This window comes from Vipera berus (genome assembly GCF_964194415.1).
Source record: "Vipera berus genome assembly, chromosome: 6".
NCBI lineage: Eukaryota > Metazoa > Chordata > Lepidosauria > Squamata > Viperidae > Vipera > Vipera berus.
Window position 1 is genome coordinate 79,376,780 of NC_138208.1, and position 16,657 is coordinate 79,393,436.

Sequence of the window (16,657 nt, forward strand, 5' to 3'; positions counted from 1 at the left end):
CCTCAACTTGGTGTGGACTGACTATATCACTGAACCTGTGGGAAACTGTATTGCATCTAATTCAAGTATTTAAGGAAGCATAAAAAAATATTTCTAAAGGATTTACAGATGAATGACATTATCTGGAAGCGAAGCATACACTGAGAGCCACAAGCCTAATTTAAAAATTTAGGCGAAGGGAGGTTGTAATTACTTGGTGATAATTTGGCATTTTTTTGCAGAGATGTGTTCTGCAGAGAGCAGGGTGTTAAAACTGGCAAAATGGTGGCTGTGGTGTTGTGAGTGAAAGGCTGCTCTTTTGTGCGTGCATTGTTGCGCATATATAAAATAGTGGTAAACCAAGGAGTCCTTAATGCTCTCTGTGCTTGGTGATTTTCTGGCAGACATTTCATTACCCAACTTGGTAATATCATCAGTAATAGAAAGGAATGGGGTTTGCTCTCTGTTTATATACAGGTGGCTTGCCCGGTCAGTGTTGGTGATAAGCCTTTAAGTATGAAACCAACCTCATCTTTGGTAACATCTTTAGCTATCAGTACAGCTGTGTTTATTCAACATAATCAGGCCTCTAAAAGACTTAGCAGTTGGATTCCTCCACAGTACTACATTTAATCATGTGTAGGATTTTTCAAGTTAGGGTAAACCGTGCCTGCTCGATGAATTTATGATTAATGGAGAATCCAGGTTAAGTGCATTTTCACAAACCTAGTTCCTTTCAAGGCCATACATGTGAAATATCCAGAAAGGATATTGTGGTTTAATAGAACTTTGATCCTTACTCAATCCAGGGGTGAGTAATCTGTAGCCCACAAGCCAAAATCCAACTTCTCAACATCACTAGATGTTCCTGTCCAAGTAGGCCAGCAAAATTTCTGATTTTTTTTTAGCGGCACAATTCTTCTCTTTACTATATTTTATTACACAATAAAAAGAAGAATGGAAATGGAAGGTGTCTGAGAAGGAAATCAAATTTATTTCCACCCTGCATTTACCTCAATCAACCCCCCTCAAACAATGACTGAAATCCTGCCACTGAAATTCAGTCAATTTCTAAAGCTGGAAATGGGAACAGCTTGCTTTCTGATCCTTTCCTGTTCTCATTTCCATCCTAACGTCCCTTCATGGTCCCCAAATACTCTAGAAATGATCCAAGAAATGATCCATCTTAATGACATCACCAGGCTTTGAGTAATGCCATCTCTATCCACACAGGGGATAAAATAGTGAGCAGGGGACAAAATTGTGGCTCCTTATCCACAATTGTCTTCCTTTATGTGCATCTTTGTATGTGTGTGATACAGTGACAGCTCCTCCTTCCCCAAACCTTGAGGCTGGAGAACAGGGCAAGGCTATAACAACACTCTATGGAATATAACTCTTAATATCTAGATCACATGGTATCTAGATATCTTGTAAATGGTATCATACTTTTTTGCAATATAGTTTTCCACAGTTTTGTTCAATATCCATGCACACGATGAGATGTACATTATATACTAACAAAGGACAGATTTTCACCAAGGAGAAAACAAACTCATTCTGAAATCAGGCCAATGACCAATTAGGTCACCGTTGTCCTATCTTTTTCCAGCCCGAGATAAGCTTTTCTCAGCCAAGGATTGGACCAAAGATCTCCCGTGTGCAAAGCACATGTTCTACCGAGAGTTACATCCTTTGATCCAGATCACAGAAGTAAGCTGAGGCCAATGCACAGAGGATTCTTTTACCACAACCGATTTATGACAACAGGGAAGGAGATTAGTTAGAAATTAAAAAAATAGCCTGGGGCTTCTTAGATACACATGGCCTCATAAAGCTTTAGATGTGGCCCAGAAAGGTCCTTTAAAGAGTTGTTGCCAATTTATATTTTTCAATATGATAAAAAGAAAAAGAAGATAAATGCATGGGAAGCAATCCATTAACTGCAATTAGTTCCACTTTTATTAGGACCTTGGCTTGGGGGAAAAATCATATTAATCTATCTACTGGAGGCATTCTATTTTTATTTTCCAAGTTTAGCACACTCCATTTTGATTCTTAGTCTTAGCTATAAATGACTTTAGATTTGAAGTTTTATTGACTGGGGATATTAAAAAGTTGAAAAATGATAAGCTAGGCCTTTGCAACTAGATTGCAAAATCACCATGAAGGAAAGCTGCTACATGATTAGAAACAGAATACAACAAAATAAGTAATCACTATACAAAGACACTTGTAGACTCTTGTTTTCTGTTTTGTATTTAAATATTTTAAACCAATTATATTTCCATTTTAGGTACTTGAATAACTATCTATTATTAGTTATGGAGAACTGTCACAACTTAAAAGAAGAGAAAAAGGACACCACAGAATTACCACTGATCAACCCTTGATTATCCAAAATGGATGATGATTCAGCTTCAAAACAGTGGCTCATATACTCCTGTGAAGCTGCATCATTGTTTTTCCAACCATTGGGGCAATTTACGTACTCTGCGTTCTTGATACCAAGCCATTTAAATAAATCAGGTTGAAATCACTGAGATTTAAAAAGATGTAGCTGAGGATACACAAATGTTGAAAGGAAAGAACACATTTTGATGAGACAAGAAGCACGTGCGCTATGTGCCCAAGGACTTAACCAATCAGAAATCCTGGAACATTTTATATCTTCATTGTTGTGCTCTTAAAAATAATAATCCTTATTTTACATGTCGCTCTTGGAACTCAAGTGATGTGATTGCTGGATAACTTTGCATTACTCACAACTCATTTGCCAAAGGAGAAGCTGACCATGCCAGATTGGAGGCCATCTAAACCCAAGGTACATCATATTTTCCAAAATTTCCAGGTGGCAGGGTAATCTCAATACATTTGATGGGTATAAAATTGCAGGAGGTTACTTGATTATCTGGATAGAACTCAGTGGAAAAAGATGGCTGCATAAAATAAAAAATCCCAATGTAATTTTCACATGGTTGCTGTGATGTATACATGTATAACATTACATTGGAACACCGAATGTAATTTAACCTATGCTCTAGTTTGACTGGAGAAGAGCCTAATGCTGGGAAAGATTGAGGGCAATAGAAGAAGGGGACGACAGAGAATGAGGTGGCTGGATGGAGTCACTGAAGCAGTAGGCGTGAGCTTAAATGGACTCCAGAAGATGGTAGAGGACAGGAAGGCCTGGAGGAACGTTGTCCATAGGGTCGCGATGGGTCGGACACGGCTTCGCAGCTAACAACAACAACAACTAGTTTGACAACTCCCAGTGACTCAAGAAGTAAAATTTACCCAAGCAGTTGCTTTATTAAACAACATTTACAAAGAATGACAATGGATAATAATGAATTCTAATTGTTTCTGTGCTTTTGAATCAGTCTTAACTCCTGGCAACTGCTTGGGCAGTTTTCTTGATAAGTTTTCAAAGACTTGCTATTGTCTTCTTCCTAAGGTTGACAGTGACTGACTGACTGAAGATTCTCCAGCTGGCTTTGTGCATAAGGAGAGACTAGAACTCACAGCCTCCAGGTTTCTAGCCTGATGCCTTAACCACTATACAAAACTGGCTTTAAAACCTGATTACAGGAATCTCTATTTTCATGTAATCTGTCCCAGATTCACATATCCCCTCTTACTGGCCTTGTCTTAGAAGTATTTGACATCAGCAGTCCATTTTGCTCTCCTCTGAGTGCGGTGGATATTATGAAACAAGCTGCCTTTGTAGTTATTAGGAAAGGTGTTTTAAAGTTAATGTTTATTGTTTCACTTTTAAGGTACTCTGTTTTTCATTTGGAGAAAAATAATTTTGTAATTTGCCTTTTGACTTGATCTGGGCAGTGCCCAATTCCAATTGACTTTGGGTGACTCACAGCATAAATGTAAAATAAAAAGGGCCTATAGCAATAACTAGATGGTAGAACCAGTTAACCACTCAAACATGTCACACACATACAGGGCGGTGCAACCATCCTAGGCCAACCTTTGAGGGAAAAGCCAGATGTCTAAGACCCTTTAGAATACCTTCAGGATGGGAGCTATCTAGAACTTAAAGTGAACATGCTACAAAGAAGGCAAGCTTCTGTGGTCCCAATAGACAGCATTGCAGAATCAAAACAGCTTTTATTATGGTTTTTACCTTTCTAAGTTTCCCAGTACTGTTAAGGCACTGTATTACATATCAAACCTCTAAACAACCAGCCAACCAACCAACCAGATCACTATAAAACCATCTAAGGTGGACAACTAAATCTAAGACAGCTACCTGCAGTTCATTTGATTTAGTTCCCTTGCTGGGTATTGCAACATTTCATTTTTTTTAAAAGTGTAATTTCTCCCTGCTTCCAATTCCCCAACAAATTGCTTTACTGGTCCAGAATTAGGAAAATGCAGTCCTGACGCTAAGGTTCTAAGCTTTTTAAGCAGTGGGACACAGAAGCTGAAGATGGGAGATGCAATACAACAAAAACATATAATCTATTCATGCACCATCAGGCACCCAGAAATTTGTTGGGTTCTAGATCAGACATGTCAAACACAAGGCCCGGGGGCCAGATCCGGCCTGCGAAGTGGTTTCATGTGGCCCACGAAGCCATCCTGGAAACAGTGAGGGAACGGCCCCCACTGCCTTGGCCCTGGCCCAGAGACCCTCCTCCTGCCAGAGACCCTCAGATCTGTCCCACTTCTGCCCAGGCCCCCATAGGCACCCTTGATGTGAATGATGTAGAGCTGGCCACGCCCACCCAGTAGGCCATATGCACTCTAGCCACGCCCACCCAGTAGGCCATGCCCACCCTGGCCATGCCCACCCAGCCCCCTGAGGGCAACCTCAATGCTGATGCGGCCCTCAATGAAATTGAGTTTGACACCCCTGTTCTAGATGATATCTGAGCTCAGTTGTATTCCTGAAGATGTTTATCATTTATCATTATCAAACTAGGTGACACCATTAGTGAGGGAGAATGGAGCTTGCTGGTTGCTTTAGATAGTAATTTGTTCTGCCAATCTTAATGGTTCCTTCATTAGGCTTTTGCTTCTTCTTTGGTTGTTTATCCGATGCTGTTTCCCATTTATTGTTGCAAATATCTTGCAAATGGGTATGCTGATGGCTTTATACGTCTACAGGAAAACAGTCAAGCTCAAGAATGCAAGGAACCCATCAATTCAAGACTGAGTTATACACATTCTCATTATTAGACCTACAAATGTACTTGTCTGTTAATAAGGCAGAGAAGAATCTTCCTGTTGGTGGTTATAAGACCTGGAAAATCTATGGATCTTAATCCTTGTCTCCATTTGGTTCAACAGCATGGAAGTTGATTTTGTATGGAGAGCTGCAGGGAGCATCTCTCTTCTGTGTCTCCTTTGGCAAAAGTGAACAGTAAACCCACAGAGAAAAGGGCCACTTCATGATGAACTTGGCCAAGAACAAGGGAACTGCTTGTTTGCAAGTGGGAAAAGATCCCAAGCTCCAATTACAATTCATTTCTGTTATCTTTCTTTATTTATAACAGCGTGTTTAAACAGAACATGTCAGCAGCACTTAGAGAAAGCAGAGTAAAAAAAAAGGGGGAAAAAGAAGTTTTAGTTTCAGCACAGAGAAGGATCTCTACTTCTATGGCCAGTGAAGAATAACAGATGTATAGAGAGAATGCCACCTCCATCCTAGAAGCCACCAGCTGGGACAGTTCTCCATAACTGTACACATGACATCCACGTAAAGTTACCTATCTACATGTCGGCTAACACTTTGCTTAAAAGCAGCCACAGCTGCCCCCTGGTCCGGCAGAGGCCCTCTTTTGTAAGCTGTGTTACTGAATGCATACCCTTCAGATGGAGGATAATCTGAGATGCTGGAATGCTGAAAGAAAGAAAAACAAACGAGATGAGCTGTTGATCATATAAAGTCTGCCAGAGATCTTTCATTGCAAATTATGAGCAGCCATTCTCTATACGTCTTTAGCAGAACCGCCACAACATTGTTGGAACCCAAAAATCTGGCTCCATAGTCATCTTTCAATGTGGAATGGCATGGAAATGTAACAAAGAAAAACTGTCAGGCAGATGCTCTGACTGGCACAGGGAATGATACACCCAGCTCCTTGCATCCCAAGAAATCCGAGCTGGAAATTGATGAGTTATAAACTCATAAAAGCTTATAAACAAGTGGGGAATACCACATTAAATCATCTACTCCTGAACACAAGACCTAAAGAAGAAAGGGGTGGGGAGAGCTATGGATCAAAATAATCTTACATTTTTGACATACATCATCTATAACATGTGGGTCTTTTTAAAAAACAACAACAACAACAACAACAACAACAACAACTGTATTCTGTTTCCAAACATATCCAGTTGAATGACCCCACATACATTCTCACATCCTTCACAATGGCATGGGAGTTTGACTCTTATTACCTCCGTTGGCAAACCCATTTATTTATTTAACATGTTACACCACTGATTGCCAAGTTCTTTCTGCAATACAATGTTTAAAATGAACAGCTGAAAAGAAAATTAAAACCTGGGGCAAGTAAAACTAATAGTCATTCAAATCTTCAAAAACTTTGTTTTACACCATATGTTTTTTATGCCTTTTTACAAAAGAAATCAAGATAGTTTGGTTGGGAGAAAGAGAGTTAAGATGGCTCTTCTTAGCAGTTTTAAGAATATATCTTTAAAGATGTGAATAATTGCTTGAGTTTGGCAAGATTTCTGTCCATAGGTAAGGAACAATAAAGAAAACTGCTTGGGAATAACTTTATTGTGTTTCTTGGTTCCTGGGGCCTGACAAGCAATTAAGTAATGCATTACAGTAATTGGAATGCAACTATGATACCTATCTACAATACCTTAACATTCAGCATGATTGTGGGAAAATAAATATACACCTGTTTTAAGGACTTGCTGAGTGCCCCCATGTCCACAGAGGGGCCTTTTAAAGACCAAATCTGGAAGACTGGGCAACCCAAATAACAACCAGCACTTTGTTTTTCATCCAGAAACAGAATGGCAGCCAGTTCAACCCCAATGCCTCTTTTGAGTTCTTCAAGAGGCCAAATTTGGAACCTCAACTGAATGAAGGTATTGGACTACTCTCCATCTATAACAGGGGTCTTCAAACTCGGCCCTTTTATGACTCATGGACTTCAACTCCCAGAATTCCTCAGCCAGGCACACTGGCTGAGGAATTCTGGGAGTTGAAGTCCATGAGTCATAAAAGGGCCGAGTTTGAAGACCCCTGATCTATAACATATCACAGTTGTGAAGCAGAGATTAGCAGAGCATAAAAGGATTCAGGAATGACAGTCAGCCGGTATGTGGTTTTGCATGAGCAGTTGTATGAAAAGAGAGGATGATCTTCAGTGAAAGTTGTTAAATATTAATTAATGCAGTGACACGTGGGCCAGCATGACAATTACTGTAACTACTAAAAGAATGGTGATTGGAAAAATGAGGTCACTGCATTCATCATTTATTGCCAAGAGCCAATTTCTTGCCAAAAGTGGATCATGTGTTACTTTCTCCCTAAGGTTGTTATCTACAAACATATTACTTGTGGAATATTTTACAAGGTATATAGTCTTAGCCCAAGTTTGATAGTTGGTTTTCCAACTAGCATCAAACTAGTTAGATCTTTAGTGATTCTTCAGAAAGTCTGGAAACCTTGAATCCTGTGGTTCTGGAAGGCTACTCCCAGTATTTTCATATGGGCCCAGATCTCCCAGAAGTGAAAAGGAAAGAGGAGTTGCCAATTGGGGTGTTAAAAACAGAACTACTAAAACCAATTGTCTTTCGTTCAGTTTCATACAGGAACTGACAAATAAGTCTCTGTGTTTGTATATGAGAATACTAGAATCTCCAGTCCATCTAGCTCTGAACAAAGTTTGCAATCTACTACAGTACAGAAAAATAAATCTGTTATTCTTTCCCAAAATGACATAGAGCAGGGGTAGGCAACCTCGGCTCTTTTATGACTCGTGGACTTCAATTCCTGAGTCAGCTATGCTGAATTCTGGGAGTTGAAGTCCATGAGTCATAAAAGAGCCGAGGTTGTCTACCCCTGACATAGAGTAAGCAAGAAAGTGGGAGGGGAGAGGGGGAGGAGGAGGAGGGGGCAGGGGGAGGAGGAGGAGGAAGCTTTATTTTTAAGCAGTGGAGAAGTGTGAGTCCTAGGGTGGTGCATTCTCCCCCATTAAGGACATCTTGTCCGTGATATTTCTTTACTCTAGCAAAGTATTGCTTTGTTTGGAACCTGGGGTCTTTTTGAATGTTTTAGCAATGAGCTGTGGTCTCCTTTAGACCTCAGTTGTGAAATTATCTGATTCCATTGGATCTAACTGTCACACAGGTTGCTATAGCTCAGTGACATAAACCAATTAGCCAGCCTTGTAAATGGAGGAATGGACACCACTCCAGAGACCCCAAACCAGAAAATGACCTTAAATCTCTGCAACAGGACTTCTCAAGCCCAGTTTATATTTCCGATATGGCAAGGCTCAAATAAGACCTGCTCAAAAAACAGGAAAAACACACAATTGAGCTCAGCAGAGATTAAGCTGGGACTAATTTCCAAGAACCAGAATTTCCTAGATTTGAAATCGACACTTAGTTCTGTGCATTATGCAGTGTAACCATGGCAGCAATGTGCATACTGCTAATTCATTCAAGGATGCTTTTTTTCTGAAATAAAAAGGGAAGAGAATCTGTTTTCTTGGTAAGAACAAGGCATTTTGAAGGCAATGCTCTGAGTTAGAACACATTGATATTTTTTCCGCCATTCAATCATGGTACACGTGAGATGTCAGTAAAAATAAATAAAAAGGAAGGTTAGAAAGCTTTTGCACTGGTAAAAATGGGTTACAATCATCATACGCTATTAGTGTGGTATGATTAAGAGAATCTATGCTTATTTCTTTCTCCCATCCAAGAATAGAATAGAATAGAATAGAATTCAAACAGAAACAAAAACAGAATAGAACACAATAGCTTTATTTGGCCAAGTGTGATTAGACACTTGGAATTTGTCTTCGGTGCAGCAGCTCTCATTGTATATGTGAAACATAGTTCCCCAATTCACAGATAATCTAGAATCTGGGTGGGAAGTATGATTGTTTCAGTAGAAGAGACAACCACCTCTTAAGGGAGCAGGTGGAAGAAAGCTCATTCAAATGTTGGAAAATCTGTATTTGAATTAGGAGATCTAGAACTGCAACTGTCCAGGTCTCTTTCCTATCAAAACAAATAGCAGACATTCATCATCTTGTCCCTAAAAAAAGTTTCTAATAAAAATATTGTGAAACCTAGCAAACCTCTAGAACTTTTGGGGCGGTGTGTGTGTGTGTGTGTGTGTGTGATAGTTTAGGAAAACTTTTTTTTTCCTTAACAGAAGATTTGGGGTTGTGTTATCTAAGACTCTGAAAATATATTCTAGTTTGATAGCTCTGTATTAAACTGCATCAAGCCAGTGACTACCTTTGCATCTTACTACCGTAAACAGTATTATTACTCATCATCTGTGGTAGCAAAACCATAATGCTCAGCAATTTAGTAGCACCTACTCCCAATGATGCAAATTCAGAACATTCTTCCTGCCCATCAAAATAAATGAATAACTTGCTGCAGCTGTTCTTAGAAATGAATGGAATGTTAATGATTTCTTCCTCACCAAAGAAACTTGGATAACCATTATCTATCTCAGGGGTGTCAAACTGCCAGCCCGCTGGCCGGACATGTCACGACGAAACCACGCCTACCCCATTGCCGGCAATGGGGAAAAAGCTCCGATACATCGCACGACGTCACGAGTTTGACATGCCTGATCTATCTAAATGTAATTGTCTTTGAATTGTTTGCGTCACAATCAGGCAGCTTGAACAAACATGGCTGTTTTAAAGTTCAGAATAATTTACCTATTTATATAGCAAGCATTCTGAAATAAATGCTAATGTACTTACTTATGTTATTCCTGCCTCTCAGTTCAAACCTTGCCAAGTTTATTTTTTATTTACTAATTTATTTCTATCCTGCCTTTATTATTTTAATAAATAATTCAAGACGAAGAACATTTTCCCCTTGTATTTCCCCCACAACAACAACAACAACAACCCTGTGAGGTAAAGTTGGCTAAGGCAGGACATGAATTCACAGTCTTCTGCTTTCTATCCTGGTGCCTTAACTACTAGACCAAACCGATGGGGGAAAGAGATCTTAAAAACTTACAGAATAACAGAATTGGAAGGTCTTCTAGTCCAACTCACCCATGCAGGAGACCCTATACCGGGGTCTTCAAACTTGGCCCTTTTATGACTTGTGGACTTCAACTCCCAGAATTCCTTAGCCAGCATGCCTGGCTGAGGAATTCTGGGAGTTGAAGTCCACAGGTCATAAAAGGGCCACGTTTGAAGACCCCTGCCCTATACCATTCAAGACAAATGGCTGTCCATTCTCTTCCTAAAAGCCTCCACAACCTTGCAAGGCAAGCTGTTCCACTGATTAATTGTTCTGTTATGAGATTTCTCCTTAGTTCTAGATTAGACCTCTCTTTCATAGGTTTTCACCCATTACTTCTTGTCTTGCCCTCAGGTGCTTTGGAGAATAGGTTGTCCCCCTCTTCTCTCTGAGAGCCTCTCAAATATTGGAAGACTGCTATCATGTCCTTCTCATCATCAGAGACTTCATCAACATCATCAGCAAGAATCTGACCATAACCAAGTGGTTTAGATAAGCAGAATATGGAGCCCATCGGCCACATTGCCTCCAGAGGTGGTGAATGCTCCAACACTGGAGGTTTTTAAGAAGAGACTGGACAGCCATTTGCCTGAAATGGTATAAGGTTTCCTGCCTGAGCAGGGGGTTGGACTAGATGACCTCCAAGGTCCCTTCCAACTTCTTCTTCTTCTTCTTCTTCTTCTTCTTCTTCTTCTTCTTCTTCTTCTTCTTCTTCTTCTTCTTCTTCTTCTTCTTCTTCTTCTTCTTCATCTTCATCATCATCATTATTATTATTATTATTATTATTAATTATTATCCTGATTATTACATCCTGATTATGGCTTGGAATAAAAATGCTTTTTGTAACGCATAAAAAAGCAAAATTGCCTTCTAGTTCAGTTCAAACCCTGACAACCCATATGGTTTATGTTCGTTTTATTGGGAATATTTTTTTCAACTTCCCAATCTCGTTTACAGTCCTGCATCGCCTCCACCCCACCCGTTCTATCCACGTACCACTCAAGGCTGCGTGACTTTTCAGATCAACCAAGGTCACTTAACTGGCCTTAAGGCACAAGTAAATAAGTCTGAGATTAAACAAACAAACAAAAATACATTTTTCTCCCCCGAAAGGGAGAAGAAATAAGTAAGGGAGGGAGATGATAACAGGCTGCTCTGCCTTGTCAGGTTGAATTTAATTTCCTTTTCTAACCCTGTCAAAAACCCTGTTCACTCTGAAGGTGGTAAGCATATTTATTTTTGATTTTAATCATAAACTAGGCTTCTCAGCCTAGTGCCTCCAGACACACCATGCTTTTTAGGTCTCAAATTCTCAATGTGCTCAAAACTGTAGTCCATCTAAAAGGTGTCAGGCTGCAGAAAGCACCCGTAAAACATCACACAATGATCTCAAGTGATTCACAAGACCAGCCACACATTGGCATATTGTCGCTCCTCAGGTAGCAGGTGCTATGGCACAATACCATGTGCTGGAGTGAGATTCTGAACACTGAGAAGTAGTTTGCTTTTTTAGTGACCCAAACCTCAAGACAGTTGAGCCTTCTTGCCAGAAATCTTGTGAAGACTTGTAAGGTTTGGTGGCCTTCTGATACTTTGTATAATTTTGGGATTCCATAAATGCCATCCAAGGGTTATGGTAAGTGCCACACTGTTGCTAAATTGCCACTTTTTGACATAGGCCCATCCCGCAGATGAGAACAAAACATATTGCTTTCCATACCTCTGTTGACAATCTTTTCATCTCTTGCTTCCTCTGCTGTTCCGCCACGTTGGCCACAGACTCGGCTAACTGGTTGAGTTCTTGCTCACTTGGGGCTCCCATGAAGCTCAGCAAAGGAGGCTCCCAGCCGTTCCTGAATCGTGGCATGTAGGGTGGGATGAAGTGGTCTTTGGGCCACTCAGCTCTGCATTTAAGACAAAGGTAACACCATAATTTAAAACCTTTACACTAGCGGGGATAAAGTGACAGATTACAAAACAGCAAACCACACACACATTACATTATACAAAGCATTGTTCTTTTTTCATGATGACAACCTTCCCTTACCAGATGCAAAAGATCAGGAGAGCATCAAGCTGGAGATAGCAACTCCACTCATCCTATTTCCTACAGAGGTCTTGGATCAAGAGGTAAGGGGATTCTGAATTCAAGCTCTCTCACATACACGAAGGACTGGAGACATGAATTCCAGCCTATCTGAAGCTCCAAATAGTATATTGGAAGCAGGCAAGAGAACACTAAGGAGACTGGCTCCAATTTCTAGTTACAAACGTTTAGTGACCATTTGACATTACAACGGCACTGAAAAAAATGACTTATGGCTGTTTTTGACACTTATGACCATTGCAGCATCCCCATTTTCATGTGATCAAAATTCAGCCATTTGGTAACTAATTCATATTTATGGCAGTAGCCATGTCCCGGGGTCATGTGATCACCTTTTGTGATCTTCTGACAAGCAAAGTCAATGGAGAAGCCAGATTCACTTAACAACCATGTTACTAACTTAACAACTGCAGTGATTTCACTGTGGCCAAAAAGGTTGTAAAATGGGGCAAAACTCGTTTAATAACTATCTCAGCAACAGAAATTTTGGGCTTAATTGTAGTCGTAAATCAGCAATTTCCCTTAAGATCCCAGTAGTCTACATACACACACACATACACAGATACACACACACACATATATATATGTATGTATATATGTGTGTGTGTATATATATATATATATATATATATATATGTATATGTGTATGTGTGTGTGTGTGTGTACGCACACACACACACACACACACATACACATACACACAAACACACACAAAATATGGAAAGAAATTTAACAAGGACACCTCTGTGACTGAAGTCTTCCAATATTACAAACTCTATGCATCTCTGCTGTACTACATCATTAGATCATCATTAGATATTTTGGAATGGAATGGAGCTTGAATGCATTGGAGCAAAATTTACAGGATGAGTCGAGAATGTATGCTGATATTTGTCCTCAATTTATAGGGAAAGAAAATGTGTACAGCCAAATGAAAAATGTGGTAATACTCCTACTTTTCTTATGAGATGAAATGTCAACAGCTTCCAACTAGACAATTATTTCAGGAATCAGTGAAAAATATTCCACTGAAATCAACCAGCTCTTGCTACTTGAGGTTGGGCATTAGAAAGCCAGATTTTCTTTCCATTATCAGAAGCCCTGCACAAAAATGCCACAGTATTAATTACTGCCGTGGCAGTAATTAATGTATATATCCTCACAGTGCTTTTTTTGAAAAAAAAAAGTGCCGGAACTCACACACATCATACAACCCACCTTGCCTACCCTACAAGGTTCCATCCAAAAAAGGTGCCAGAACTCCGTTCTGGGCGTTCTATGACAAAAAAAGCCCTGACAATACTCATCTCTAGATATACAGAACATTATTCTCAAAAATGAATCAAAGTGACAAATGCCAATTAGGCTTAAGGAAAAGCCAAAGTTAATTACATGCCAGCCTGACTTCTGCTCATTTACAAGCATGGATGGGAAGACATTTTTAAGAGCTGTAGTCATGTTTGATGGCCATAGGGGAGATGCCCTCTAGCCTTCAAGTTCATTCGAACTAATACAATTTCTTCAATAAAACTTTCATCCTCTCCTTATTCAAGGTAGTATGAAACTTGCCTGAGTGAACTTAGAAGTCAACCATAGGAGCTAAACACATTCTGAAATTCTTCTCATCAGATTAAAATGGGAGAAGCACATCTCATATCACTCTCATGCAGGAATATATTGTTACCAGGTATGTCAAAACTTAGGACAACAACAAAGAGAAAGGACGGAGGGATCCTCTCTGCCCTAAAGTTCATTTCTGATCCCTTTTTTCTCACCATTTCAAAATCAATAAGTCCAAAGGAACGAAGTGGAACTATACTGCTCAAAAAAATAAATAAAGGGAACACAAGATAAGACATCCTATTATTAAATACAGTACATTGTGTTGTTTAAGTGTTCCCTTTATTTTTTTTTTTTGAGCAGTATATTTTGAGGGACAAGGAAAGAACGGGAAATGAGATATTTGTCTTTGCTTTTAGAATGGTCCCCTTAAAATGAACTTTCAATCTAAAGGTCTCAAAGCACTCAGAAATCTCAATGCTATTCAACAACCCACAGCTGTGTGCAGATCCTTCAGCAAGACATTCCCCAACAGACAGGTTGGGACTGCAACTCTCCAAATTCCAAATGCCACACTAGCCTGGAATTCTGGAACATTCCAGATCGATATATCTGGAGAGTAGAGGTTGGGGCAGTTTACCTATCCTCCCCCAATGAGGATTTCTACAGGATCTCTCTGTATTATGGACAGTATCCTGGGCAGTATTACATGCCTTTTTCCTCTCAGGGGATGTAATTTGGCAAGCACATGGACAATATTACAGTGGATTTAAAAAAGAAGAAGAAGAAGCATTATAGCAGTTTGTTTAGTGACTGTGCAATGTTACAATGCATCTGAAAAAAGTGACTTGTGACCATTTTTCACACTTAAGTTTAAGTTTAAGTTTAAGTTTATTAAATTTTTATACCGCCCTTCTCCCGAAGGACTCAGGGCGGTGAACAGGGCATATGAATAAAAATACAAAAGTACAAAAGTTAAAAAAGGATTAAATTATTGCCCAAATTAAAACAATCAAAATATACAAATATTAAAACCCTAACTCCCCATCAGGCCAGGCCAGCTTGTTCGAATAAATGGGTCTTTAACCCGCGCCGGAAGGAGCGAAGATCCGGTGCCATCCGGAGCTCAACCGGCAGTTGATTCCACAAAGCCGGGGCGCCCACAGAGAAGGCCCTCCCCCTGGGGGCCACCAGCCGGCATTCTCTGACCGGAGGCACCCTGAGGAGGCCCTCTCTGTGGGAACGCACTTAACGATCAATGCAGCATCCCCACAGTTTGTTGTTGTTGTTAGCTGCAAAGTCGTGTCTGACCCATCACGACCCTATGGACAACGTTCCTCCAGGCCTTCCTGTCCTCTACCATCTTCTGGAGTCCATTGAAGCTCACGTCTACTGCTTCAGTGACTCCATCGAGCCACCTCATTCTCTGTCGTCCCCTTCTTCTCTTGCCCTCAATCTTTCCCAGCATTAGGCTCTTCTCCAGTGAGTCCTTCCTTCTCATTAGGTGGCCAAAGTATTTGAGTTTTAGCTTCAGGATCTGGCCTTCTAAAGAGCAGTCAGGGTTGATCTCCTCTAGGACTGACCGGTTTGATCGCCTTGCAGTCCAAGGGACTCGTAGGAGTCCGCACAGTTACATGATCAAAATTCAGATGCTTCACGACTGTTTCATATTTATGATGATTTCAGGATCCCGGGGTCATGTGGATCCCCTTTTGCAACCTTCTGACAAGCTAAGTCAATGGGGAAGCCAGATTCACTTAACAACTGCGGCAAGAAAGGTCATAAAATGGGCAAAATTCACATAACAAATGGCTCACTTAGCAATAGACATTTTGGGATGAATTATCTCTGTTTGGGCGCATTTTAATGCAGGCTGACAATCATGTAATTATGATCACTGATTTGTGTCACTTTTCAGTCAACCGGATTCACTCTTCATTATAAAAGCTTTCACCGTAAAAGCTGCTCAAAATGGCTATTGATTTGTATGATCAATTAACCAATAATGGCAGAGTATAAGCAGCCTCTTCATACTGAGAGGCCTTGCCAAGAGGCTTCTGAATTCTTGCATCGGAAAAAACAACAACAAGGAAACTGAAACATTAATAACTGAATAAAAAATCCAAGAATATAAAAATTTTCTTGAGCTTATACAGGATGTGCACATTGGTGGGAAAAAAACCAAAATGGAAGGTACGCCTGTGAAGTTTAACAAGTTTAAATATAAAATATTCAACTCAAATGTTACCTGGCTTTGGTCCATGCGTTGCCTAGGGATATCCAAAGTTGTCCTTCCTCACTTGTGACAATGCAGCGTAAGAACTCAATGGTGTCTTTTGTCAAAAGAGGGCTGAGCACTGTGCTAGCAAGCTCGGGGCCTCCTGTTGTTTGTACCACCTATGAGAACCAATAAATGCACACTGAAATAACACGGTTGCTTGCAGAATAGAGTTGGTAGTGGTATGCAGTGAGAATCAATGCCCTGTTATTTATCATAGGCAATGGGGTAGGATTAATAACATTTCTGGTTCCTTTTAAAATCTATGTACATGTAGATTATATAGCCGTGGTGGCCCAGTGGTTAGAATGCGGTACTGCAGGCTGACTCTGCATTCCACTGCCAGCAGTTCGATCCTGACCAGCTCAAGTTTGACTCAGCCTTCCATCCTTCTGAGTTCAGTAAAACGAGGACCCAAATTGTTGGGGGCAATTTACAGCCCTTAAAGAGGGCTGTAAAAGCATTATGAAGCAGTATATAAGTCTAAGAGCTATGGC

At 40.2% G+C, this 16,657-nt stretch overlaps 1 protein-coding gene across 4 annotated transcripts in view; it reads right to left on the reverse strand.

Annotated features, from left to right (window-relative positions):
* The window catches only part of EPS8 (EGFR pathway substrate 8, signaling adaptor), a 270,753-nt gene that overhangs the window by 135,164 nt on the left and 118,932 nt on the right, over window positions 1-16,657 (reverse strand). For 2 of the 4 annotated variants that reach the window (XR_014026992.1, XM_081331801.1), the window contains exons 13-15: window positions 16,131-16,279; window positions 11,936-12,119; window positions 5,709-5,842 (exon numbers count right to left, since the gene is read on the reverse strand). Coding sequence is in view for 2 of the 4 variants with exons in the window: in XM_081331801.1 (XP_081187927.1) it covers window positions 5,709-5,842; window positions 11,936-12,119; window positions 16,131-16,279 (467 nt within the window). In the remaining 2 variants the exon portion in view is untranslated. Of the gene's footprint in view, window positions 1-5,708; window positions 5,843-11,935; window positions 12,120-16,130; window positions 16,280-16,657 lie in introns of those variants that run through there. The other 2 variants (XM_081331802.1, XR_014026993.1) reach the window with 2 other exon arrangements.